The 26,787-nt window shown below is 57.1% G+C and overlaps 3 protein-coding genes across 3 annotated transcripts; all 3 read left to right on the forward strand.

Annotated features, from left to right (window-relative positions):
* On the forward strand, positions 1–1,347 carry LOC132245929 (transcription initiation factor TFIID subunit 4-like). Its single transcript, XM_059719402.1, has 2 exons — positions 1–650; positions 1,194–1,347. The coding sequence occupies exons 1-2, from the start codon at positions 281–283 to the stop codon at positions 1,343–1,345; spliced, it is 522 nt and encodes a 173-aa protein (XP_059575385.1). The 5' UTR covers positions 1–280; the 3' UTR covers positions 1,346–1,347.
* Positions 1,348–5,335: 3,988 nt separating this feature from the next.
* Positions 5,336–12,618, forward strand: LOC106737879 (SLAM family member 9). Its single transcript, XM_014597706.3, has 5 exons — positions 5,336–6,141; positions 6,585–6,864; positions 10,728–11,054; positions 11,463–11,735; positions 12,088–12,618. Exons 2-5 carry the CDS (start codon positions 6,819–6,821, stop codon positions 12,162–12,164), a joined length of 723 nt encoding a protein of 240 aa, XP_014453192.1. The 5' UTR covers positions 5,336–6,141; positions 6,585–6,818; the 3' UTR covers positions 12,165–12,618.
* An 84-nt stretch (positions 12,619–12,702) lies between these two features.
* Positions 12,703–18,066, forward strand: LOC109283477 (uncharacterized). The gene is made up of 3 exons (XM_019488644.2): positions 12,703–13,889; positions 14,434–14,769; positions 15,429–18,066. Exons 1-3 carry the CDS (start codon positions 13,856–13,858, stop codon positions 15,665–15,667), a joined length of 609 nt encoding a protein of 202 aa, XP_019344189.1. The 5' UTR covers positions 12,703–13,855; the 3' UTR covers positions 15,668–18,066.
* The last annotated feature ends 8,721 nt before the right edge of the window (positions 18,067–26,787 follow it).

The following is a 26,787-nucleotide window of genomic DNA, read 5'->3' on the forward strand; positions in this document are numbered from 1 at the left end:
GCCAGGCTCTGTGCAGCCCCCACCCCGGGTCCCCTTTCATGCAGCCCGGACCAGGGCACTGGGGTGTTATCTGCTGTTCCCGTGCTCGGGGCTGTCTGCCCGGCAGATCTGGAGAAGAAACCATCGCCTCCGTGCTGAGAGCTGCCCAGGCCCTGTGGCCCTTCGCCTCCCTCCGCAGGGCTGTGCGGACTGACCCGCAGCGGGGACCCGCCCGGGAAGGGTCCAGCGCCGGCTGCAGGGGGTGCGCGGGGGTCACCCCGTCCCCTGCCCCGTATCGGACATGGCTCCTCCCTGCGCTGGGTGCGGGGAGCTCGTGTCCTCCCAGCCGCATCGCCCTGGCCCCGGCGAGCCGGGCCCGCTGGTTCCCCGGCAGATCCGGGCGGGCTGTGGGTCCGTGGCCGCCGCCTCCCGCTTGGCCCGGGCCGAGAGCAGCGTGGCCGGAGCCGCCGCCTCCCCGGAGCGGCCGCAGCCGCCGGCCCAGCGCCGTGCCCGGCATGGCCGGGGCCCCGCGCCTCCTCCTGCTCCTGCTGGCGCTGCCGCGGGCCGGGGAGCGCGGCCGGGCCGGGCCGGGCCGGGGCGGGAGGGCCCGGGAAGGGCGCGGGCAGCGCCGAGCTCCCGGCAGGGCGTGCTCGACACACTGCAGGTCTATGGTGAGTGCTGTTTTTTTTTTCTTTTTTAACTCTGCAGCAAAAATAACTCGACAATGTAGGAGTTAAACAGTTTCTGCCCACCAAGCCTGCACAGCAGTCTCTCTCCTACAGTTGAAATGCAACCACCTAGTTAATGTAAAGATCTGGAAGGGCACAGGAATGGTGTTGAATACCCCCTAGGGATGTGAATAAGCGTTCGTGCTTGTGCCCTGGTCCGGGGGAGCAGTCTCTGCTTTACCCACTTGTCAGCATGGTTATTCCTGAGTAAAAATCCCTGGATAGAAATATCAGTCACCAGGGGCATCTCACCCCAGACACATCCCTGCAGGGGTCTTCCACCTGCAGGGCTTTCTGCACGGACCCATCCAGCATCACCTGAGGGGGGCTGTTCGGCCTTGTTCTTGTCTGCTCTGTCACCTGGCAGTCTCGGGGGCTCTGCTCTCCCAGTAGTGTCTCACGGAGATGCTTGCAGGAAGGCAGGGTGCTGTTTTCTTCCCATCAGACCTGTATCCTCACATTTTGGTTCCTTTCCTCTTCCTGCAGAGCAGCTGCCCCAGCCCACAATTCACTGCAGTGCCAGGAGTTGTGTGAATGGACCCTGTACCATCACCCTGAACTGCACAGTCCCTAATGGTGGCAACGACATGACCTACAGCTGGAGCACTGCAGAGCCCCACAATATGACTGCTCAATGATCCACCATGAAAATTTCTCACCCAGATCTTCTGATTAATGTCACGTGCACAGTGCAGAACCCCATCAGCAGCAACTCCACAACGTCCTCTGTCAAGGCCCTTTGTGCAGGTAACATGCCCTGTGGGGAAGCTCTGCACAGCCCGAACCTGGGGAGAATGGGCATCAGGGCACCAGGTTTGCCACCATGAGGGACCTGACTCCAGGCAGGCACTGCTGCCCCACTCCCCAAGTTCATTCCCCCCTACCCTGCTACCCAGGGAGCCACCTGCACTCAATTCTGTGCAGGGACAGCCCAGGCCCAGAGCTCCCTGCAGGACTTCTCCCTGTGGAAGCACCCCAGGGGCTGGCCCCATCCCCACTGCACCCCTGGGCAACCACTGCAGGTCAGCACCAGCCACTTCCCCCTGGCTCTGACCCTCTGCCTTGCTCTAGTTCCAACAAACTCACCTGCCCAGGCTTCATCGTTGTCCTACTGCCAGGCCAAGGGGCTTGTCCGGCTGCTGGTGCTAGGGATGCTGATCACCGGGATCATGGCAGTGCACATAATGGCTAGCAAGCAACCGAAACGGGAATGAACAAGACCCAGCCCACACCAGCCCTGCTCTGCTCTGGAAGAGGAGGACAGAGGGAGGCTGCAGCATGGAGAAGCAGCTGGTGGGTCTGCAGGAGTCTGACTCCAAGTGTTGTAGGCCAGTCCCTGATGCAGCGCCCGTCACTGTGGGCCCACAGGCACCCTGGAGCAGAGAATCCCCCCATGGCTGCCTCCTCCCCTGCCCAGTTGGGCTGGCAGACCTTGGCTGCCAGTCCTCAGAGCAAGGACCGGCTGCACTCTGGGGCCTGCAGACATGGGCAACACAAAATATCACTGTCCTGGGAGCAGCTGCAGTCTGTAAATGAACCTTCCCTCCTCTACACTGTCTGTGTCTTTGAACCCTGCCAGTGGCAATCCTCCCCCCACCCACCAAGAGCCGCATTGGGCTGCATCACATCCCTCAGGGCGCCCTCATCCATCAGTATTGCCCATGCCAAGGTCCCCGCATGCCAGGATCTCCACTGGCAGGGCCATTTCTTGCAGACCCCTCACATTTCCCTGTTGCAGCAAGCACAGCCTGGTCCCAGCACCACTTCTGCCCCTGCTTGGATGCTTGCCCTGGGCACCGCACCCTCCCAGGTGCTGGGCCTGGCCTCTGCTCCTGCTCCTCCTCCCATGCCTTGGCACTGCCCTACTGCCAGGCCAAGAAGCTCGTCCTGCTGCTCCTACAGACACTGTCCCTAGTGCCCAGGGGAAGGCTTTTCATGGGGTTGGACCAAGGAACATGGACCCCACAAGGTGCTGCCCCCCTGTCCCTGGGTACTTCTGTCGCCAGGGGCACTGCCGTCCCAAAGCTGCAGCCAGCTCCAAGTAGGGAGCACTAATGCTCTCCCCAGGAGGAGGAAGGCTCTAGCCTTATGCTCCTTCTGCCTGCCTGGCACTCAGACAGTGGCTCTGGTATCCAAGAGTCCTGCAGCACTCACCCACCCTGGAGACCCCCCAGCAGAGCCTGGCCTGGATCCAGCATTGATGCAGGGTGCATGCTACATCACTGCCTGACACAGACCCAGAACTGCAAGTTGGCAACCCAGCCACTGCCTAACCCCTGCTCCCAGGAATGGCACAGTTAGCCCCCCTGCACCCCAGCCCATCTGCCTCTGTCCCCAGGCTGTGCCAACTGGTGCCTCTTGTAGCAATCCCTTGGGGGCACCAGTGCTGGGGGCTTCTCGCCAGCTGGGGCAGGTGGCAGCTGCAGCTCATGGGGCCAAAGCCAAGTGCTCCCCCCAGGCCTCCATCCCAGGTAAGCCCACTCCCGGCTGGCTTCCTGGCCATCTTTCCACCCAGCACCTGCTTCACTCCCCCAGGCCAGGGGCCGGACCCACCGGCTGCCTCCTCCATCCCTCCTCGCTCTGGAGGCTGCAGCTCCACTGCGGCTCTCAGAAGCTGCTGATCTCACGCCAGGGCTGAGATGTGATCAGTGCCCTGCAGGCAGCCATTCCCCGTGCAGGGCCAAGCCCTCCTGCCTGTTCCGGTGCTCGGTGCTGTCTTCCTGGCAGAACAGGATGGGGAAACCAACGCTTCCTTCCTGGGAGCTGCCCAAACCCCAGTGGGCCCTCACCTCCCTCTGCAGGGCTCTGCAAAAGGTCACGCACTGCTTGGGAAAGGTGCAGGCCAGGGTGCAAACACAACAGCCCTAGGGGGCCAGAGTAGGGGGGCTGTGGGCTGGAGTTGTGAGGTACTGGCAGAGCTGTGGGTTGGATGATGGAGCTGCCAAGGGACTTTGCAGTTAGGAGGGAATAGCAGGAGGGAGAAGGGTTAGGATGAAGGGGCCTCAGCTGACGGGGTGGGAACCCAGCACTTTCCCACTCTCCAAAGCAGGAAGTTGCTCCACTGCTCCATGAAACACAGGCTCACACATGTGTGCACATGTGTACTGCATATGGGTAGCACACAGTGTAGGACACAGGGAGCCAAGTCCTGCTTTCCTACTTGGCTTTGGCCCCAGGGAGGTCTCTCCTGCCAGCTCTGATGTCCTACCAAGGGGTCTGCTCCAGGCTGGCCTCAGGCCCAGAAGCTGGGGCAAGAGGAGGGAGCAGGGTGTTGTCTGTTGGCCCGACTGTGGGGTCCAACTAGGGGGAAGCACATTGAAAGCAAAACTTTCCTATACCAGAAGCAGGAGGCCTGGGGGGCTGGCAGCTCAGTGGGGAGCAGGGGAGCCTCCTCAGCTGACTGTTGGCTGGTGGTGGGTGAGGCCATGCAAGCTGATCATCCATGTGAGGGCCCCCATCCAGCTTCTGGGTACAAAGAGGCTATCTATCAAAGCTTTCCTGGGAAGAGCTGAGAACAGACATCAGGGCCCTTCTAGGAAGAGCCAAGAACAGACACCGAGTGACTTAGGTCTTGCCAGAAAGAGCTGGGAATGGACCTGAGGCCTGGAGGCCTGCCTTGCACCCACAGCAATGCCCTTCTTGTGAATGGCACAAGGAGAAGGACGGGCACTGCCCTCAGTGGCTGGAGCTCCCTTCAAAATTTGGCCCACCCCATGCACACGTCTCCTGCAGCTTTCCTCTGCTCAGAGGCACCGTTGGCCACTGCAGGTCTCCATCTGTGACCACCCCCTCCCCCAAATCTGCCATGCTCAGTGGGCCAGGGAGCCCTGCAGTCAAGGAGTGCAGCTTTATCGCAGCCCAGCAGCTGCCTACAGCACATGCCCTTATCTTGCCGCCTCGTCTGGTATCGCCCTGAAAAATCTGCTGTGCCCAGAGATCTGTCACACGCTGTTCCCTTTTCCAGAGAAGCAGCATCCCCACGGCCCCTTCTGCCAATGCACAAGTGGAGTCACGCTTGGCCAGACAGTATGGGCAGCACAGGACATCCTGGCTGCAACGAGGAACAAACTGTTCCTCTCGTTGGGTTTGCCGGTCTTGCCAAGTTCAGCCGCAGGGATTCTTGCCTCCAGGTACGTGCAGCACCCGGCGCCTTAAGACAGAGTTCATAGATGTTAGGGTCGGAAGGGACCTCAATAGATCATCGAGTCCGACCCCCAAAGTTCAGTGCCAATATCTCAGTGTTACTGCACCACAGAAAAGGGGAGGGTTGAGATTGCTGTACCTGTACTGAGACCGGGCAGGGATCCACCCTAAAGGAAATGGGAAAATGGGGGGTGGAGGGACTTGCCCAGGGTCACTCAGCAAGCCAGTGGCAAAGGCAGGAATAGGATACTTCTGTCTCCCCGGAGGGCATGTGGTCTCCCGCACCCTTCCCCTCCCCAGCATGGAAGGGAGCCCAGTTTCTGCCACCCTGGTGCCCCATTTATAGGCCACACAGCTCCTGCCTCGCTCCTCAAGCCTGCAGGGTGCAGAGTCAGCAGAAGCGTGTGCAGCCCAGAGATCCTCCCTGTCGTCTGTGACCTAGAAAGCCTGATGCTGGGGAAAATCATCTCCCTGCTGCACTCAGGGGGGCTCGCAATTGCCCCAAGAGCCACAGTCCAGTCACCCACATCCTCTGGCCGGCAGAGAGCAAAGCCCGCCATGTCTAGGGGAGTCTCCATCACGCCAGCACCTCCGGGTCCCGTCTCCATGTGCTTCCACACCACAGCTGAGCTCAGCTGGAGTTGCACAGACTTCCAAAGGTCATGTTGTATTAAGATTAGCAAAACCAGGCATATGAGCCATTTGTACCAAACCGCTGAGCCCGGTCCAAACTTTGTGCTGACTAAGCTGGAGCTCAAACTTTTAATCTTATGTCACAAACATCACCTTGTATGGGTATGGTGGGGATGTAACAGGGAGTGAAGGTAGAAATTTGAGCCAATAGGTATGGGGACATTAGCATAAAACATGTCTTTGCATTACATATGGTAAATCAGATAATAAAAGGTTGTGGTCTAGAGAGCGCAGTCCCACATGCTTTGAAGACGGCGGAAATGATACTGTCTATCCTAAGGGCCATCTTTTAGGGGAAAGTGTTCACTTAGCAAGGTACCTCGTTCATGGCTGGGTAATGCCTTGCGCTGTCTCTTCTAACCTGCTCCATAGAGCACAACTTGTCTCTCCTCGTAGCTCTCCACCTTGACCACACCTAACCCTAGGACCTGGAGGAGTTGGCAGCACCTTGCTCCTTCACCTCAACCCTGAAAACAACTGCTGGAGACGGGACATAGGGCTGTTTGGACTTCGGGTTGGAGCCTGAGTTCCTGTGGCCTTCATCTAGAAAGAAGACAGAGGGGTCCTAACAGCAACCGTATTTAGTACAAGGGCCACGGTAAGTGATCTCCAGCACAGAAATGGTTGTTATCAAGTGCATGGGAATTGAGGGTCCTCCGGGGTCTTGAGTTTGCAGCATGACTGGCTCTTTGGCTCTCTCAGATGCTGGAAAACTTCTTTTGATGGAGGTCTTGGTCTATCCTCTCTCTCCAGGACAATCCCAGTGCCCACAGTCTTGCTTCATGCCAGGAGTCAGAAGCCGGGTGCATCCTGGCTCAGCATGGGTGGGAGGAGGGGAACGCTCTCTTGAACGGCGCTGTGGTGCCTGAGCTGGGTGGCACTGGCACATCACTGGTACTGGCCCCTCAGAAGAACTTTTTGACTTGGAAACTTCCTCAGACCCCGCAGCAAAGCTTTTAGACAAGCCTGGGAGAGCCGCCAGCTGGGAGGGTGGAAGGGTTCCTAGAAGCAAGATCATTTCTCACACATGACACTTTACAGCTGGCCCCCAAGCCTGGCTGAAGGCCACCCTACACTGGAGCTCTGACATCCCCCACCCACGCCAGCCAGCACCCCAGAGCCTCGCCCCAGATTTGCTACCAGCAACTGAAGAAGGAAGTCACAAGATATTGCTTGTTGCTCGTTATCACTTTGTGCAGAGTCGCTCCCAGCGACTGACCTTATCAGAGCATCCTGCCTCTGCCTCTGCCCCACTCTCCAGCCAGCCACAGCAGGATGGATGCCCAGAAGTCCAGTCTCCTCAGCTTCCTCCTGCTTGCAGGTAAGTGCCAAGCTCTTGCCTGGCTTGTCTGACCACTCAGGAGGGGACAGGGGTATTCCCATAGCCACGGTGGGCACAGTTGGTGGGGCTCATAAGTCACCCACTCTCTTATCCCAGTGGGTCATCCAGATGTGACCAGGTCAGGGGAGGTGGGGACATTGGGTTGTGCTGTCCCAGCTGTTGCAACAGGAATGGTTTGCCGTTCCCCAAGCAATGGCAGGGCAAAGCAAACCTGCCCCTCTGACACTTTCTGGGGAGTGTGGGGTCCAGGCTCATTGTAGAGAAGGGTCTTGCTGGGTTCCTCATTAGCTCTGGGTCCTAGGACCATCAGGCCATCTGCTTGGTAGTTGCACTTTCAAGACGGGGTGGGAAGCAGGCTGGATCTCAACTCCAGAGGCAGCCTGGGGCCATTCTCTGTCATCTGGGAGGCTGAGATTCAACCCCACCCTCTCCTGCTGGGGATCGAGAGTTGAAGCCCTAAGTCATAAACCAGAAGCTCCAGTCGGCTGGGGCGGGAGGGAGGGCCCGTCACATAGGCCAGCAAGATTAGAACAGCTGCTTCCCAAAATGGCCCCATGGTTTGGATTCACTGATGCCTGGAAACCCCCCTGCCCTCGCCCATGGGGAGTTTACCCTTTGCCCTAAGGACTTTCTGTTTATGCCACAGTCCATTACCCTTTGCAACCCTCCTGCCATCGCCCCTTCGCTTTGCGCCCGCATCCTGCAGGGGAGAAGCAGCCTTTGGTTCCCCTCCTGGCAAGTCAAGGGGCCAGAAGGGTCACAGAGACTCTGACCCAGAGCTTTGTTCCGCCCTGTTTTGAAAGCCCTGGGTCTTGCCCTGCTTCCCATGGGAGCCAGTTGTTCCCTTGATGCCAGGTCTGTCCTGCCAGGAGAGGTACCCGAGGCCCTTCACCCCCCTCTCGGAGCCCAGCTCCAACAAGCATCACTGACAAACACAATGATGCAATCCCCCTCGCCTCCCCGCACAACCCCACACCCAATTCTGACACTACAGTTTTTCCCACAGCAACAGGAAAAGGCATGGTCCACAAGCCATTGCTGCACCCAGCCTGGAAACCCCAGGGCAGGGGGACAGCAGCAGCAGCTGTTGAGTCCTGAACCTCTGCCCTTGGGTCGATAGGATTTGAAACTGATTTGTCTGATTTGACCTGGAACATGAAATATATTCATTAAAACAAATACCTCTGCCCTTGGGGAAGAGATGGGTAGAAGCAGCCCATTGTCAGAGCAGATGGGACCAGAAGGGGGTGAATGGGGCATTGGGAACAGGAGCCCCTCAGATGATTCAGCAATGAGTGTGTGTGTGTGTGTGTGTGTGTGTGTGTGCACACATGTGCATATGTGTGTGTGCACGTGTGTGGGCATGCATGTGACACACATACCCCACTGCCCTCTGCCATATGGAGTCAGAACTCCCCAGCTCTGTATCTAAGACCCTCCGCTGCTCACAAAGATTCCCCTTTAACTCAAGCTGCCTCTTGTATTTCAAGTCAGGCACCTCCACCTCGAGGCATCCAAAATCACACTGGGAGACTCCTAAAATAGCAACCTGGCACCTTCCGGGCCTCTGTTGCCCCATGGTAATGGTATTCCTTCTCTCATCTGTACCGTGTGTTTAGCTTGCATTCTCTCTGTGATGGGGATTGCCTTGTAGGTGTTTGCTACAGCATATGAAATCACGCTTCATCCAAAATGGGATATCATTTATCAAAGCAAGCTGTAGCTACATGCACACGCTGGCACTGCTGGGCTTCCACCTGGCTTGCTCTCCACATGGGTCTCCTCTGTTTACCAGGGAGCGCTCCCTGTCTAGGAGGCCTGTGCGAGTCAGCAGCCATCCAATCTGGCTTCAGATTCAGCCACTTCGGATGGCCGCAATCTGATCCAATCCGCACTGGGTTTCCGCCTCGATCCAGCCAAGCTTCGGAGCTCCCTCGGAGATCTGGCCATAGGGTATAGTGGAGAATCAATGAAATAACTATAACTTTGTTGTTTTTTTGTCTGATTTCAGTGAACCTTGCCGGGATGGTAGCCTCTGCTGAGAGCATGAAGCCTGCCAAGTTTCAAGAAGATCGGTGCCGGGGTTTGGGGGGAACATCACCCTTAATTCTTGAAAGCCAAACTCATGTCATGGCTGTGCGTTACAATACAGGGGGGTCAAAACTGCAGGGCTGGTAGCTCTTACTGAGGCCACAAAGCCTGCCAAGTTTCAAGGAGATCCGTGGAGGGGTTTGGGGGAAAGTGACCCTCAAGCTGCGGACAAGCACAACTGGTGCCACGGGTGACACTGCGTGTGCTAAGGCGCGGCGGGGTGACAGCTGCAGGGATGGTGGCCCCTGCTGTGATGCCGGCCAGCTGTGGAGGAGATCGGTGCAGGGGGGTCCTGGGGCCCTGCACCCCTGGCTGCTGACAGGCAAAACTCGTGCCAAGACTGTGTCTGTCTGGGGACAGTTGATTGTCTGTATTGAGTCTTTCCTCGCCTTAGCCTGGGTTTGTAGGTGCTAATTGCTGCTCGTTAAGTCATTATATAGTAGCTAGGTCCTGTGTATTGAGCTGGGCCCTGGGTCCCTGATCCCCTAGTGAATTATGATTGATTGATTGATTGATTGATTGGTAACGGAGAACACAGCAGCTGAGCAGCCAGGCCTGCAGCAGTGTCTCCCCTCCCGCCCCAGGATAGACACGATCAGTCCCACAGCACTCATGGCACCAGTTGTGCTTGTCTGCAGCTTGAGGGGCACTTCCCCCCAAACCCCTGCACCGATCTTCTTGAAACATGGCAAGCTTTGTGGCCTCAGTAAGAGCTACCAGCCCTGCAGTTTTGACCCCCCTGTGTTGTAACACATAGACGGGACAGTTTTGCTTTCAAGAATTTGGGGTACAGCTCCCCCCAAACCCCTCCACCAATTTTCTTGAAACTTGGCAGGCTTCATGCTCTCAGCAGAGGCTACCATCCCAGCAAGGTTCATCCAAATCATACAAAAAACAACAAAGTTATAGTTATTTCATTGATTCCCAATTATACCCTATGGCCGGATCTCTGAGGCGGCTCCAAAGCTTGGCCAGATCAAGGCGGAAACCCGGTCCGGAGCTCCCGATTGGACCGCGGCCATCCGAAGCGACTGGATCCAAAGCCAGATTGGATTGCTGCTGACTTGCACAGGCCTACTGTCTAGCACCGGAGATAGCAGACAGAGTGCAAAGAAATGCACTGCAAGGTGTCTTTGTGGCACTGAGCACAACAGGGTTGCAGGCTCATGGGGCTATGGCCATGCTGCCACTAGTAATAGGGGCAGGGCAGAGCAGGTTGCTGGGCCTGGGCCCAAAGCAAAGTTCCAAAAGTAGCCGGGGACCCACACCAGAGCCAGCTGCAAAGCTTTCCCCTGTCACCTCATGCTAAGCGTAGGTTTGCTCGGAGCATGGAGACCCAGGAATTTGTCCCTAATTGCACATGCATCTCAGGGCTGCAACATGTTCAAATGAAAGCTGGATAGAAACCAGCTGTGGCATTGTTACACACTTTCCAGCATTAACTGGATAGCCTGTTGACTCCTTTTTGTAGCTGGACAGCCATTTTTATCTCATACATGTGTGGCTGGTCTAAATGTATCTCACCGTTAATCAGTTCATGGAGTAATAGATATAATGTCTAGCAGGGCCCTCATTTGTGCTGGTTGCCACCCTGGACCCTCAGACTCTGTGCTTTGAATGGGGTGCAGCGCTCTTCCCTTCCTACCCTGAGCTGCTGCTTTGAGTAGCAATGATCCTCCCTAGAGCTGGCTGCATTTCCAGGACCAAGAGCCCTTAAGCACCTTCCTATGGCCTCTTGTGTATTTCTCCAGCTCTGGGATGTGCCGTAGTGGTCTCACGCACTCCGGAAATCAGCAAGCTCCAGGGCAAGGAGGTTACATTCCCCCTGGAGGTGGGAAACAGCTCCAAGTTTGACTACATCATCTGGACTCTGCACGGCCAGCCAGTGGCCCTCAAGCAGCCGAAAGAGCCTACCCTCGTGCTGCTGCCAGCATTGGCAGGCAGAGTGACCCTTCAGGAGCCCAACGGCAGCTTGCAGATCCGCAACCTGTTACTGGAGGACAGTGGCCTGTACGTGGCAGCCACGCAGAACGGGTCAGAGCGCACGCGACTCAAGCAGTATTGCCTGCTCGTCTTTGGTAAGTCGTAGCCAGTGGGGTGCATGTCCACGAGGCCAAATGCCATGGGATTCCCCATCAGGGCAGCTGGTTTCACCTCGTCTGTAAAAGCAGTGCCAGGGAAAGAAATGAGATATCCATGGGCAAGAGGTACCATCATGCTCCGGGGTTAGGAAGGAATATCCAGAGGGGCTGTGAGGGATCATATCCCCCCTACAAAGCAGGAGGCAGCAGGGACAGAGACAAGGAGAGTCAGGTACATCCATGGCATAGCCCCAGCCCAGAGCACAGGAGCCCTTGGGGCCTTGCAGATTTGGGGGGAGGGTTGCAACAGGTGGTGGGTCTGCTTCCATGCCAGGAGGGTCCCCCAGGTCTGCTTGGGGGTCACCGGTCTGGTTCCCCCCCACCCTCTTTTCCCTTTCCCTGCAGACATCACGGGCAATGCAATCTCCTGGTCCAACGGGAGCTGCAGCTTGGAGTTGACCTGCCAGGTGGCACGAGGCCAGGACCGCGACATTACCTACAGTTGGAGACCTGCAACGGTGGACAGAGGTCCCTCCAGCGAGGGTCCCAAACTCTCCCTCTACCTGGACCCCTGGAACAAGAACCTATCCTACAAATGCACGGTGCAGGACACCAGCAACTCCAGCTCCCTCATCATCGAACCCTACCAGTTCTGCCGCAGCAGTGTAGAGACAGCAGGTAATTGTGCACTGGGCCAGAGGAAGTGGGCACCTAAATGCACTGAAAGCACTGGCCCTTTCTAGCTCCATGCCTCAGTTTCCCCAAGGGAGTGCTCCCAGGTGCCGAGGGAGGTGCTGAGGTGGTGAGGGAGCTGGCTGGCCTTGAGCACAGCGCTATCCCAGGGTAACGGGGCACAGGGTGGACACACACAATGATACATATACAGATACACAGGGGTTCCCTTGGAGTGCTGCCCGCACCTGCCCCCGACACTTACATCACCCTGGGGCACCAGGAGAGCCCCCAGAGAGGGATGCGGGGGCTGGGGGCCTCCAGGCTGAGCTCACCAATTCTTCGTCCTTTGCTCCAGCCCACTCCATGGCCAGTGTAATACTCTCCTGCCAGCTGAAGGCCTTTGTCCTGGGGATGGTGGTGGCCCTGCAATGACTGTGCCCCACTACAAACACCAGGAGTGAGCTGCACCCAGCAGGGATGGATGGACGGACCGGGAGGAAGTTCCCAGCCCAGCTGCTGCTTGGCTCAGCTCGTGTCTCGTCCTGGCATCATCTTGGCTGAATGCGCCTCTATCCTGCAGGGCTGCTGCTGCTTTGGGAAGCCTCTGTATTCTCCCACCTCCCATGGGAGCTTCCCCTCCATCCCATTGGGGTTTAACCCAGTTACACCCACAGGGGAACAGACCCCTGACCCCGACTCAAAATGCATTGCCCAACTTCTTCCTCTTTATGAAACCCATGACTCTGTCCTCTCCTGCTACCCTACATGGGGGTAACCCTGCCCTTCCCCTTGCGTAGATACAGACCTCACCCAGAGCCCCCTTTAACACCAGCTTTGCATCTCCTCATGCCTACAACTCTCTCAATAAAGCAGGGATGACATTTGAGCAGCTCTCTCAGAAGCATCCGGGTGTTTGCCAAGGGCGTCAGGCCCTTGGGCACTGCCTCCAGCAGGTTCTTGCTTTTCTGAGAGGGGGTTTTAAATTGGGCTTGAGATAAATGGGAGGAAAAGTCCAAAGCAAACAGTGCTGCCAGAAGAGCCAGAGAGGCCAAAGTTGTTGATATGTTGCTTGGATTTCTGCAATGGGTTGAGGGTGGGCAAGGAAAGGCAGGGATGTGATGAAAACAGGTCCAATATTTGAAGGAAATCATAATATTTCCCCCTCCCCGCAAGCTGCCTGAAGACTGAAACAAACCAGGTGGGAGGGGGTGAAGCAAAGTAAGAGCTAAAGCACATGGGCAAAAGGTTTGGCTGGGGCCGAAGTTGCTCATTTTGCCCCAAGAAGGTTTCAGAAGACAAAATCCCTCCCAGCTTCGAGAGCTCAGCCCAGCAGATGGCAGCACTCAACCAGTTTTGCACTGGGATGGGTTTGCTTCCAGGACTGGGCTGTTTGCCGTCCTGCCCCCTGCCCCAATGCAGCAAAGGGTCTGCATGGGGTCTGCTGCTGCACCCTGGTGCTATTCCCTCCAGTGACCTCCCCCCAGGCCTGCTCCCATCCATGATAGAGCAAAGGGCCCAGGCAGCTCTGGGAACAGGCATCACAGCTTGCCCTGCTCATGGGGTGACCCCAAGAGGAGTCGTAACTCCTGCCCCTTTGCTCCTTTTCCTAGAGACACTTACCCCAGACAGGTGCCCTTTGCACCCGTGCAGACACTCAGTGGACGTATGACATGTGCCCTCACCCTGGGGCAACCAGGGTTACCCCCGAAAGAATCAGGGTGAAAACAACCCTGGTGAGAGCTACCCCAGGAGTCTGGCCTTGCTCTACCCCCTAATCCACATTGCTGCAAGCAAGCCCGGTCCATTAGACACACCTGGCACTCTCCTACGTGCTGCCAACCAAGCAATGCCCCCAAAACCAGCCCCCATTGCCACCTCCGGCAGGCGCAGCCCTCCCTCCACTGCCACCAGCCCCGAGCATATTTCCTCTCTGCTCCTTGCTGAAAGATATTGATTCTCGGTGGAAAAAGAGGAACAGAGACCAGCATCATGCCGGCAGCATCCAGCCAACCGCAGCTTCCCCTGCACTTCCCGCGCCTGTTAGGCAGCTGCTTGGTCCCCCACTCAGAGCCAGGGCTGGCTCCCCACAGCACAGACGTGCCCAGCCAGGGGAAGCTGGAGGGATGTGGCTGTGTCTGCTGCTCCTGGCTATGGGGGGTAAGTAGCAGCTGGTTCCCTGTGGGGCAGTGGGTCACCTTGGCCTGGCAGCCTGGTTTGCAGGGGCTGGGGGTGCCAGGGCCAGGCACTGGGGAGCTGAAGCCTGGGTGGCATGGAGAAGCCTCCAAGCTAAAGGGGTCCAGCTGGGAATATGAGACCCCAGACCTGGTGAGAGCTGACAAATGCCCAGCAGCCAGAGCCAGGGAAGGCACAGATCTAAGGAAAGTGCTCTGCAATAAACCGTCTCCTTGGATTGAGGTTAGTTTCCCAGTGCCTGGACAAGGGGTTAGACTGGTATGACTGGGGAGCTTTAAAGCCAGGCCCCCAGTTTAGCCCAGTGCAACCAAGCCCATAGACTCCTGGGTTGTGGGAGAGAATCTGATTGCAGGAGCTGGAGGCTGGGCACGCCGGACTCTTGGGTTCTCTGCCCGGTGCATGCACAAGTTCCCAGTCCTCTTGGCCTTGTAGGGTCTGGGGGTATAAGCCTCAGTTGCCCCATACCCACCCCCAGCCCCTCACAGGCTGCTTCCCCCATGCTCCACAGCTCTGCAGATTGCCTGCAGCCAGACACGGCTGGAGGGCTTCATGGGGGAGTCCTTGTCCTTCCCTGCCCTGCACCCCGTGGCCCCAGACATTGCACGGATCATCTGGTTCTCGGCCAGCCGTGGCACACACATAGCTGAGGCCAAGCCGCTGAGCAGGGAGTTTCGCACCGACTACGATCCCATGCTCCGGCCCCGCCTGGCCCTCCACCGTGGCAACTTGTCCCTGGAGATCACGGCACTGCAGCTGTCAGACAGTGGGGTCTACCGAGCCACTGTGGACATCCAGTCCAACCCCACCCAGCCACAGATGTTCGACTATGAGCTGATCATCCGAGGTGAGTCCTGCCAGACCCTGCATCTCACATCGTGGCACTTGCTGCAGCCATGGGGCTGAGTCCTGGCTCCGCCACTGCTTCCCTGCAGGACCCTGATCCAGTCCCTTCATCTTGCGGAGGGTGGGGGAAATGCTCCTTCCCGTGTTTCTCAGGGCTGAGTGTCGGCCCCCAATCTACATACAGCACCTGGCATGCCAGGGGGAGGTTGGGGGAGGTCCCTCGCCCTGCTCTACAGAGGAGGAAACAGGTACCGAGCGAGCGGGGCGACGTGGGAAGGGGAAGGAGAAGTTCCTAGATGAAGCCATGCAAGCCATAGTCCTGTGACCCGTGGGGGCTGCCAAGCTCAGTCACCCCCACAAGGCCACCACGTGGCCCCCCGGGCTGTGGCGTAGGTGGTTCCTTGCATTGCCCAACATGGAAGGAAGCCAAAGGGCACTGCCGGGAGAAAACTGGCTTTCATCACTGCCCTTCTTCCTCTTTCCTCCCCTCCAGTTCAGCAGGATGGAGGTGGCAGCTGGGCCCTTTGTGGGGGTGCAGCCCACATCACACTCCCCCCCCCAACAATGCTACCCAAACTTGGACCCCAGCAGCAACCAGACACCCCCCTGCCAAGGCTCTGTGTGTAACACACAGTCGTTGTGTTTCTCACCCCGGCACAGTGCGTCAGCTGAACCCACCTGGCAGCACATGGCCACCTCCGCAAGAACCGACAACACCCATGGGCAGCAGAGCCAGGACTTCCACTGGGGACCCCGGGGGGACACCCAGGCCCGGAGAGGATCCAGGGCATGACAAGAGCAGATGTGGAGCATGCTCCTGCGCCCTGAAGGGCTATGTCATTGCCGCTGTCTACGGGACCCTCCTGCTCACGGTGGCCATTGTCCACATCAAGATCTGAAGCTGAGATGCCCCCAGGCTCCCAAAGGGGCAAAGAAATAGAGGGGGGCTAGCAGGGACAGGGCTTGGACAGCAGCAGAGGAACAGGAGGGTCTGTGCCTTTCAGCAGGGGTAGTTGGCCCTGTTGAGGGCATCCAGCTGTGGGCCATCTGATACAGCTGTGGGGCATCTGATAACGGGTTTGAAAGCCCCAGGGAGGCAACTGAGAGAGGGCTTGCTTACAAAGAGGAAAACAAGCTGTGACTGCAGGCTCCTCTGGGAGCTGGGCTTTGTTTTGTGGGCTTATTCTTTCATGTCTTTGCTATCGAAGGACTATGTGGCTTACAAGAGCTGGCTCTTAAGAAATCACAGCTGCCTGCTGAAGCCAAAACCTACAGGGCAAGAAATCACAGCTCCCACCTGGCCCTGCTTGGGCACTACGTGGGCCTGGCACAGGGCCTGCCTGCACCCTGTCCAAGGGGAAATGGCTGTGGGCTTTGAACGGGGCCCCAGGGACCAGCTGCCAAAGGCTGTTTGATCACAGCTGGCGACCGGGTCCCCAGAGCTGCAGGCGGGCTCGGCACAGTAAAACACAACGCCACTCACATGCAAACCCAACAGGGCCTCCTGCACCAAAGGGGCTTTTCATTTCCCCCAATGCACCCATTTTGCTGCCCTGTTTCTCCCCAGAAAGGCCCTGAGGGGCTTTCTGCTTTTCCTGGTGTTTTTAGCAAAGTTGTGGGGATAATAAGGTCTGTTTTTATTCACACACCCCCAGCCCCCTGCCCTGCCTCAGCATTCCCAGAGCAGTGGATGGCTCTGCAGGGACCCCATCCTGGGTGGGGAAGGAAGCCCGGAGAGATGCACAGGCTGCATGGGAGGACAATGTCCTGGCAGTGGCATCGGGGAAGCTCACAGGCACAACTGCCCCTCCAGGGCTGGGGTCCCTGTGGGCAGTGCCCACCTGGGCACGCCCAGCTCATTCGAAGCCCGGCACCTCCCTGCTCCAGGGTGTTGCAGCCTCACCTGTTTTGGGGGGATGTACCACAAATGACATTTCCACCCCGTGTTTTTCTGGAGGAAACAGAAGAGGGGAAAGAAGCAACCCCTGGTGATGGTGGTGCTGAAGGCGGCTGTTTTGTTCCACCCCAGGTGAGACAGATGGAAGCCAGCGAGCTGGGATGGGCTGGAGCGGGGAGGTTGTCTTTAAACTTCATACTCTAGTTTTTGTTTTAACCCTTTCCCTCTGGCATCAAACCTCAGATGAGGCCCTCAGGAAGGGAAAAGCCAAACACTCTGGTGTTTTTTCTCCTTCACTTTCATCCCAATTTTCTTCCTCAGGTTCCTCCACCTGTTGGCAGAGGGTCTCAAGCAGCCCTGTTCAAGGATGCTTTTCCTAGCAGCTGGGCCAGGGCTGTGTGACTGGCACCCATGGGCTGAGGGGTTCAATTGAGGGCCAAACACCACCACTGTTCACCCCCACATGGGCCTGGGGATAAGCCGGGATCAGGGCTGGATCCGCTGCCCCAGCCTGAGATGAGAATCCGACCCAAAAAGGTTTCAAGGCACACGCAGGCTCCGGCCCTTGGCAGAATTGGGGCCGGGCCCCTGGAGAGCCAGGGCAGAGTCCTCTCTATTAAGGACCTGTCGTGGGTTTGATATTTACAGCCCCGCATCGGGCACGGGATCGTAATTCACTGCATCATAAAACATCCCATAGTTTGTAATAAGTGAATTATTTACTGGTGACCCTGGCTAAACGCCGCGCGGCATCAATTATTGAGCGCCAGATCTGTCAGGAAGTGCTCATAAATAAGTGATCGGGTGCCGTCTCAGTGTGCCCAGTAAATTACTCATTCAATCTCCCGTCTAAATGCCCTCCTGGGGAAATTGCTCGCGCCTGCCGATTCAGGAATTAGGACTGGGCAAAAAGGCCCGATGACACATCCGAGCCTTTTTAGGACGTCCTGGGGCTCTGGGTTCGGTTGTGACGTCTGGCTCCATGCATGAGGAAACGGGGGTCTTGAGCCAGCGAGGCAAAGCGACATCAAGCCCAGCCTGGCATGGGTGGAGGGTGTAGCTGAGCTTGGTTTCTCATGCCTATGCATGGTGACTCCTATTGCAGGAATGCCTGGAGGTGGTGGCAGGGACCAGGGAGGTGCCTGGGCAAGGCCCAAATGCAGCAGTGGACAGTCCTGGCCTGCAAGAGGTCCAGGAGGGGAGGGGAAACAGAGGTACGGAGAAGGGAAGAGACTTGCCCACATCACCCAGCACAGCGAAGTTCTTAGAAACCCTAGAGAAGTGGAGCTGGAAGGGAGGTCACATCTAGTCCAACCCCTGCCAGAAGCAGCATCAGTATCCAAACCCTCCTATAAACATCCATCATCTCTGCTCTTAATAAAACTATCATCTGCCCTGACACCCTGTGCCCTCTTATCTCTGCTCTCCTCGCCATTCAGGTCCCAGCAATGGTTGGCTCATTAAGGCAGGCATCCTGCTGGCGGGAAAACTGCAACCTCCACCCCTAAATCACTTGGACCAACACACTATGAATTGATCAGGTGCTATGATGGCTTCCTTCAAACTGGGCTTGTTTGGTGGCCCTCAGGCTAAGGTTTCAGTATCAAGTCAGGCTTGACAGCTCTGCCAAGACACTGCTATGCTCTGGCCTTGCTCTGAGCCACTTTGCCACTGTATTACATGCAGTCACAGCCATGGGTTTGGTAGGATATTTTATTAGCTTATATATTACATGCAACACTTGCCGTAAATTTGATTGGCTCTATCCCGATTCCCCTGCCAACATACCTTTCTGTCTCTCCTCTCCCATACGGCTAAATCTTCCCCCTGAGTTCAGCGCCTCTCTAGTGCTCCAATAAATATATTTTACTGGTCGGATCATAATTACGCCAGCGCGTTATGAGCACCGTAGTCAATAGTGACCCTGATACAAAGGCAAAGTTATGCTCTCCATATACATCGACTCATAAACCGGATTGCACACCCAGGAGGGAATGATTTCCAGGTTTATATCAGCCCATATTTCACCTGCAAATCCATAATGGGCACCAGGCTTCTACGCATCAAGAGACAGATGAATCTCCCTTCTGAGGAGGGCAGCGATGCCCAAGCTCCAAGCTGTCAAGGCAAGGAGAAAAAAGGCTCTTCAGAGGCCTCATCTCCAACATTTCCTAGATCGTACCAGCAAAACCCCCAGTGTGTTTGTGCTCACAGCTTCGCTGCACCAGCAGCACTGACCCTCCTCCTCCTCCTTTCCCTCCTGCGGTCCCAAAGATTATTTCTGCCACCACCCAGCAGCCAGCAAAAGGTGCAGACAGAGGCTCCCACATTTGGCCAGCACCGGTATGATCTCAGATCTCTCCTAGATTGCAACAGGCCTTGGAAAGCTGTTAGGCTGAAAGATGTCAGCCACTGAGTCCTGGATCCAAAAGCAACCCCAACCCTGGCTGCAATCCCCAGTCCAAGCTCTCACTCTTTCAGATGCAAGGGAAAGAGCAGCCAGAAGATATCACTGGGCATGTCTACATGAGACGCTTACCATGCATCAGCCTAATAACCAGGGGTCCTGGTTTTCTCTGGTAAAAAAAAAATTCCCAATTTTCGGTTGAAAAAAAGTAACCTAAAATCCAGTTTTTTCCATGATTAAAATGAAACACCACTAATGTATAGACATATATATGATTAAAATGAAGCACCACTAATATATAGATACTAGTCAACCCATGCTTCATTGCGGAAGATCAATTTGATTTTTAAATTTTTGACAACATTTTGTCATAATCATCATCCTCTTCACTTTATGGTTTATGCATCATTGCAACGTTGAATCTTGAGCAAAGTATTTACTAAACAGCCTTTCATCATTATAGCACAATGAATTGCATGTAGGCCAACAGATCTGGCCTCCGGAATAAGAGATTTAATTTATATAGATATATATGGTGGTATTTTATTCTAATCATGGGAAAAAGTGGATTTTAGATTACTTTTTTATACTGAAAATTAGGGATTTGTTTTTATCAGAGAAAACCAGGATTCCTACTAATAACACTGCACAGAGTAGCGTGGCTATAAGCCATGCTGATAGCCTACTGCTCAGCGTTATTAGGCTAATGCGCAATAAGTGTCACCAAAAAAAGTGCGCTGGCACTACTGTGCAGTAACTCTAGTTACTGCACATTTAGTTAGTAAATGTTCATTAAACAGGTACTAAAATAAATGCACAGTAATTAAGGTGCGTTAATAAATGTGTAGACGTGCCCAGTGAGACCAACTGGAGGGCCAGCCCAAGGCAAGAGGCACATCAAGGCATGGAGCTGGTCACGAAGAGTCATGAAGGCAGACGCAGGTGCTGGGATATCAGGAGCTGCTTGCTTGGACTGGAGGCAGAGAGCTGGGAGAAGGAGAGAGGAGCAGGGCCTTTCAGGGGAGCAGAGAGATGATGCTTCTGGGGCACAAAACTCACTGGAGCAGCAGACACGGGATTGCTACACCCGTTTGAGTTCCCCTTCATGGTGGCCAGGGAAAATACACACTTGCAGACGAGACGGTGATGAAACGAGGTTGTACCAAGCACAGATCTGACCCATCCTGCACGACTCTCCTGACACCAATAGCTGCTGGAGCCAAAAGGGATGAAAAGCTGGGGTAGGAGTGAGGAGGAGACCAGGTGATCTCCCACCCCTGGGAACAGCACCCAGAGGAGGTCAGGGTGGAGACTCAGGGCACGGTGGGAGCGGTGGAAATGGAGTTTCTCTAACTGAACCTGCACTTTGTTTGTTGCTGATTTGTTTTCATTCCTTGGGAGGCTCCCAGAGCCGGGGACATGCAGAGATTAATCCCGGAGTCCACCCACTGGAGTCGTCGCTGGTCATGAAACACGACAGGCCGCGCCTGGAGAGAACCGGCTCCCGCGGCGTCGAGAACCGGCTTCCGCACGGCCGACTCCTGCTACCGTCTCCAGCTCTGCATCATCCACGTGCGGCAATTGCTTTCAAACGGCGGGGGAGCAGCTGGAGTGCGGCGGAGGGGAAACTTCCCCAGATGCCGATTCTCCTGCTGCAGGCCAGGATAATGGAGCAACTCAGCTGGGGTATCGCAGCTCAGCCACTCAATGGGGTGGAATAGGAATAATCATTGCTCCCCCCCACAATTCTGGACCTGGAGAAACTGAGACTCAGGGAGAGGCGGACGCCAGGGTCATGGCTAGGCTCATACCCAGAGGCCCCGAGACCCAGGCCAGTGGTCTATCACCAAGGCCAGGGTGGGGGCAACCTTGTTGGTAAGCATGCCCCAAATGACCACCTCCCCCAGTGCCACTCCAATCCCCCTTCCCAGTCGACCTCTGTGCTCATCTCAGTCTCTCTCCCTGTCTCTGCTGGGAGCAGATCTGATTAAAATAACATATCAGCTGCCCCTCCAGCTCCAGCAATAATGGGATAGAGAAGAGTATCCCTCTGATGAGCTGCGGACTGCGAAGGAGGCAATTACATCCATCACAGAGGCCGAGGCGAGATGGCATCAGGGAGCGGGACGCCTCCCCCGAAGGTGTGCGGCGCTGCCGAGCCAGTGCTGAGAGGCAGCCGCCCCTAAAGGACAAGTGAGGCATGGGGGCACAGATGCTTGCAGGCATTACAATGGAGATCCCCTCTCTGTGCCTGATCCCAGAGCCATCAAGACTGCTCTACCACGTGTCCTAGGGTCTGTAGTGCCACAAGCCTGCGGGGCGGTCCTGTTGGCTCCAGGCATGAAGGGACAGGGCTGAAGGCTGAGTTGCAGGAGGGCAGCTGGCTCACAGGACAAGACCCCAGAAGCTCCCAGGGGTGTTTGCAAAGCTTCCCTGTTGCCGTTCCTCTCTTCCAGCTCCGTTGTGCAAGGCAGAGAGGAGCTGGGACGGTCCAGAGGCTCCCCCAAGACGGACCTTCACAGGGCCTCGAGGCTGAAAGGGACCTCCTAAGGTCACATCCAGCTGCCTGAGGCAGGATCAGCCCTGCCCAAACTACCCCAGACACATCCCATGAGCCCTGACCCAGCACCAGACATCACACCCAAACCTGCCCCTGGCAAAGCGGGAGAACCGTGGCAACCAGAACGAAGCCCCACCGCCTCTGCCTGGCGGGAACAGCCAGCTGAGCCCAGCGTTTTGTTGAATCATTGAGTGCGAGTTTGGGGACAATTATTTATTTACAGGCAGCAGTGTGTTAAGAAGCAAATGAGCTAATCCCATGTGACGGCCTGTCTGCTGCGTTCGCACCTCCGTCCATGCGCCAAGCCCACCGGCGGACCAGCTCCGCAGCAAAGAGGAGCCTCATTAGGAGAGGCCGGCGCAGGCTGGAGATGGCTCGGGGAGGGCAGATGGGGGTCAGGCCTTTGTCACAGCCCCACTCAGAGGATAACAACCTGCCACTGCTAGCTGCTCAGGGAGCTCAAGGAGAAGAGGCCTTCGGTTCGGGCTTCGCTCCACCCAGCCGGATGATGAGGCTCTGAGCTCGCAGCCGAGAGAGGCTTTTGGTGCAGCAGGGAGATGCTTTTTAGATGTCTGAGTCTTCCCCCTCCCCTCAGGCCCACAGTCCCTGAAGACCCCCAAGGCTATGAAACTTCCCTGGGTGCCCCCAGAGTCATTGGTGCCTTTTTCTTCCCTTGGTTTGAAGGGCAGTGAACCCAACCCTGCGCTTCAGAGGAGTGCTGGGGAGGCTAAATGAGGTGCCCATGGGCACTCAGGAAGTGAGTGGCAGCACAAGGGCCTGAACTCCAGGCTGGACCTCGGGGCCACGATGCATCAGCCTTTTGCAACAGTCCATGCTGCCAGCACTGGTCCCCTCCATCTCCCTGCCCTTCCCGTCCCTTCATCAGGACATACCCAGGTAGCCAGCAGTGTGCCCATGTCTCAGGGATGTGACAGCGCCTGGCGCTCCAGGGGCAGGGTGGAGGGCTGTGGGGGCACAAGCACTCCTCCCCCCCACCCCCGGGCCCAGACTGTTATGGAGATGAATGCAACGGTGCTTGGTTCATAATGGCTTGGTGGGTTTTTTTGCCATGCAAATGAGGCTGGCGCTGCTGAGACGGGTGGGGGGGCGAGCGCTGCCTGACAGGAACACGGAGCGCCCGGGGCCTTGCGTTTCATGGCGGCTCCGTTCCACGGCGCAGCCCTTTTGTGCACAAGGCTTTGATAATCCCTGTCGCCTCCCCAGCTCCCCCTCCTCCGCCAGGCTGCAGCGGAGGCAGGCAGGGCCTGCCAGGGACATTTGGGGGGCTGGGATATCCCCCCCCCCTCCTCATTTGGGGAAGGGGAAATAGAGAGCGAGCTGATTTGGGGAGTTCCTGACCTGGGGGGCCTGGTACAGCTGGACCCCTGCACCCTGCCGCTCATAGCCCTGCAGGGAGGGGGCTGCTAAGAGACAGGTCAGCTGCTCCCCTAAACAAGCTGGGCATGCTGGGGTACAGGTTGTCTCCATCACCAGAAGAAGCCAGGGTGGCTCACTCCCTGCCCTCAGAAGCCTGCCCGGGTTCCCCTCCCCTCACTGCCACTGACTCCCCGCGTGCCCTTGGGCACATCCCTTTGTTGCTCAGTGCCATAGCTCCCCCCTGTTGAAAGGGGAGCATGTCACAGTCTCCAGCACACCCCAGGGGGAAGCATGATGGCTTATGCACCTCATTTCCCCAGCAGCTGGGGCAGCTCTGTCTCAGCACCGCAGCGCCATGCCTGCTGCTTGATGGATGGGGTGGGAAACCAGCAGCGCGTGGGCCTGCCTGGGGCGAGGGGCAGGCAAGTGCGGGGAAGGGACCCAGAGCCAGGCTCCCTGCAGTGGGGCCTGGGGGCCTGAGACCCTCAAGTAGAGCATCCCTTGGGGCAAGAAAGGAGCCTCACTGGAGCCCTCCAACCTGAGCTGGGAGGGGCGTATGGGGGGGGGGAGGGCAGTGTCTGGCTGCCCCAGCCCAGGATGGGGTGCTGGGGTCACGGCTGGCCAAGGGATCCCTGGATCCCATGCCCCTCCAGCGGGCCAACACCCCCAAGAAGAGCCAAGGGGCCAGGCAGGTATTCCTACCAGGGGGCCTGTGAGGAGGTCCAGGGCTCTGACCCTGGCTCTCTGGGTGCAGACTGGGATGGCAATGCAGCGAGAAATTCACGGCTGTTATTTCCCAGCGCCGGAGCCGGATGGCGAAGCAACAGGTACTGCTGAATTACATGCTTATAAACACGCTGGAGAAGGCAGTGAAGATGCCTTGGTCCTGGGGTCTCCCGGCCAGTGATACAGCTGGATGTCACCCCCAGCTCCGAGCCTGGCAAAGGAAACCCAACCCTGGCAATGAAAGGCAGCTGCTTCTGGGGTGGGATGCCAGGGGGGGAAGCAGGTTTGCCCTGGGGACAGCAGTGATTGAGCTACTGATGGATGTGCAGCGTCGGCACGTGCCCCCCGGGGCCACTCAGCGGCTCCCCCATCTGCCAGCCTTGCATTCAGGAGACGGCTCTGTGAGCACCAGCTGTGAGCTGGCATCGATGCCTCCCGGGCAGGGGAGCGGGCGCCTGGCAGAGCCAGCCCAAGCACCTCCCTCCTCCCTGGCTTCCCTCCCCGGCTTGGAAAGGGGAGTGGGGGTTAGGTGATAGAGCAGGGAGGGGCTGGGCACCAGGGCTTGGGGGTCCTGTCCCCAGCTGTATGAGGGAAGCACTCTGTAGTGGTTACAGTTGGTGGGCTGGGAGCCAGGCTTCCTGGGTTGGGCTACAAGGGGAGTCAGACCCATCTAGGAAGCCTGGACTCCTGGGTCCTTTCCCCAGCTCTGCACAGGCTGTCACCTTGGGCATGTCACTTAACCCTCTAATTCTTGGAAACCCTGGGGTACTATAGAGAAGGCAAATGCTCCAGCTCCCACCAGCTTAGAAACCCCCCAGCCCCCGTAGCCCCCTCTCATCCTCTCTGAGCTCAAAAAGAAAAAAAAATTTTAGCCCAGCTCCACCCATGGAGCAGGCAAAGCCCTGCAGCCCAAGCTCTGAGCAACCCCTCCTGGCAACAAGGTAATTACCACCAAATAGGGGTCACCTCCTAATAGCCTACCTTCCCCCTTATTAATCAGGGAAAGAAATTCCCCTGTCTCCCCCCTCCCCATATCTCATGAGCTCGCACATGATGTCTCTGCTGCCTGTTGTTCCACTTCAGCAAGTGCAAAGCTAAATCCGTTCCCCTTAAACGGATGTTTTTCCACCCTCCGCATGCGGCTCAGTCACGGCAGGGCTGTCTGCGAGCTCTGGGGAGGTGCACAGGGGCTCAAGCAAAAGTGGATCTACTTCTGCTTGCTGGCAGTCCCAGAGAGGTGGGTCCCAGACCGGGGGGCTCAGGGATCTGTCGGGCTGGAGGGAGGTCAGCACAGAAGTGTCCAAAGACTTTGGACTGCTTTGATGTTGTGTCTTCCTTAACAACTTTCAGAGGCCCGTGCTAATGAGATCAGTGGGTGGCACAAGACGTGGGAGGCATGGCCCACATGGAAGAGAATCGGACTATCACCTGGGAAGAACCAGAGACGGAAACTAGGGGCTTCCCAGAGTGTGGCCACTGCTTAGAAACCTGGGGAGGTGGAAGAGCTGCAGGAGCTCCAGGTTGGTGCCTATTGTGCCCCTGGGCCAGATCCCTGGAGCACAGCACCCCCAGTACCAGGCAGAGTATGTCCCCAGAGAGAAAAGCCCCAACTCCCAGGGCTCCCCAGGCCCAGCCCCTGGTTTCCTCCTGAGGCTTCAGCCCTTCTGTTGCTTGGCTAATGAGCAGGGTCATTATCGGCTCCATCTCAGGGCGCATGGCCAGTTCTCACCAATGATGGTTATTACTATTGGCACAGATGGGATCTCACAGTCACCATGTGTCATGGGAGCTCCTGTTCTGCCGGCACTGGGTGCACTGTGGCTGCCAGCCTGGGCTCGTGAGGAGGTCCCTGGGGGGCTGCGCCTGAGGAGTTGCCAGGGCTGGGGGTCAGATGCCACGGTGAGGGGCCTAGGAGCCATAAGACTGTGGCTTAGTGGAAAGAAGGCATGGGGCTGCTGCATTCGCCGTGCCCGCTGCAGCCACCTCCTGCAGAGAAGCCGCCTTATTGCATTTCATAAAACACCCTTGATTTCCAGCTCCCTTTATTGCCATCATTCGTCTCCTCCTGGATCATGTTCCGGTGCTTCGGTGACAAACCATCGGCTGCTCCGGGGCTGCCTCGGAGCTGGCAGCAGGATGGCTTGGGGGGGCTCTCGGCATCACACCCCATGCCCTCTGCCTTGGCCTGGTCCCTGCCTCGGGCCCCCTGCAGTGTCCCCATCCCCATCCCAGCGAGGACGCTGCTGGGCATGAAGACAGGCAGGGAGTCAGGTTGGGCCAGGTGCAGGTAGCAAGAGGAGTCCCACACACACTGCGGTCTCCCCCGGAGCCTCCCCCTCTCTTCTTCTTCTTGCTCTAGAGAAGGGGCAGGGGGCAGGGGAGTCTCCTGGGGGCTTGAGCTGGGTTTGGAAATCCCCAGGGAGATGCAGCCGGCTGCACCAGAGGAGGCAGCGGTTGTTGCAGGTGCTGGGCCCTGAATGCACACACTGGGGGCAGGGTGTCACACACCTTCCCTCCCTACCAGGGGCACAAAAATGGGCCCTGTCAGCTAACAGCACCCCCCCACCCCACACACACACACACACACACACACACACACACACACACACACACACACACAGATATACATGCTGCTTCAGATGTAGCCCTCCAGGCAGAAACCCCCTTGGAGAACCACTGAGGCACAAGAAGACCCCTGGCAAGCACTGCAGAGTATACAAGAGAGACAGGAGATGGAAGTGGGTCAGGGGCTTCCTGATGCAAACCCAGTGCCCAAGTGCTATCCAGTGTGGCCAGAGAAGCAAGGACGTTGCCTGAGCATGGGACTGGGAGCCAGGGCTCCTGGGTTCTCTTCCTCAGTCATTCAGATCAGGTCCTGTCCCAACCCTGGCAGCAGGGAAACAGGCCCCACCTACAGCAAGCCTAGGGCCTACCTGGGTAATCAGGGAAACCAATCCCCCAAGCCCCAGGAAACAGGCCCTACCTGCTCCAGTCTTTAAATGCTGACCGAGGGACACAGATCTGGTTTTGACTGTAAGGTTCTGGCTTGTGC

The sequence above is a fragment of the Alligator mississippiensis genome, chromosome 15 (genome assembly GCF_030867095.1).
Source record: "Alligator mississippiensis isolate rAllMis1 chromosome 15, rAllMis1, whole genome shotgun sequence".
In the NCBI taxonomy this organism is placed as follows: Eukaryota; Metazoa; Chordata; order Crocodylia; family Alligatoridae; genus Alligator; species Alligator mississippiensis.

Bases quoted from the DNA above. Each gene is read 5' to 3' on its own strand.
- LOC132245929 (XM_059719402.1), top strand. From the start codon at position 281: ATGGCTCCTCCCTGCGCTGGGTGCGGGGAGCTCGTGTCCTCCCAGCCG. The intron at 651-1,193 runs GTGAGTGCTGTT...CTCTTCCTGCAG, and splicing joins CGACACACTGCAGGTCTATG to AGCAGCTGCCCCAGCCCACA.
- LOC106737879 (XM_014597706.3), top strand. From the start codon at position 6,819: ATGGATGCCCAGAAGTCCAGTCTCCTCAGCTTCCTCCTGCTTGCAG. The intron at 11,055-11,462 runs GTAAGTCGTAGC...CTTTCCCTGCAG, and splicing joins GTATTGCCTGCTCGTCTTTG to ACATCACGGGCAATGCAATC. The intron at 11,736-12,087 runs GTAATTGTGCAC...CCTTTGCTCCAG, and splicing joins CAGCAGTGTAGAGACAGCAG to CCCACTCCATGGCCAGTGTA.
- LOC109283477 (XM_019488644.2), top strand. From the start codon at position 13,856: ATGTGGCTGTGTCTGCTGCTCCTGGCTATGGGGG. The intron at 13,890-14,433 runs GTAAGTAGCAGC...CATGCTCCACAG, and splicing joins GCTGCTCCTGGCTATGGGGG to CTCTGCAGATTGCCTGCAGC. The intron at 14,770-15,428 runs GTGAGTCCTGCC...ACCCCGGCACAG, and splicing joins CTATGAGCTGATCATCCGAG to TGCGTCAGCTGAACCCACCT.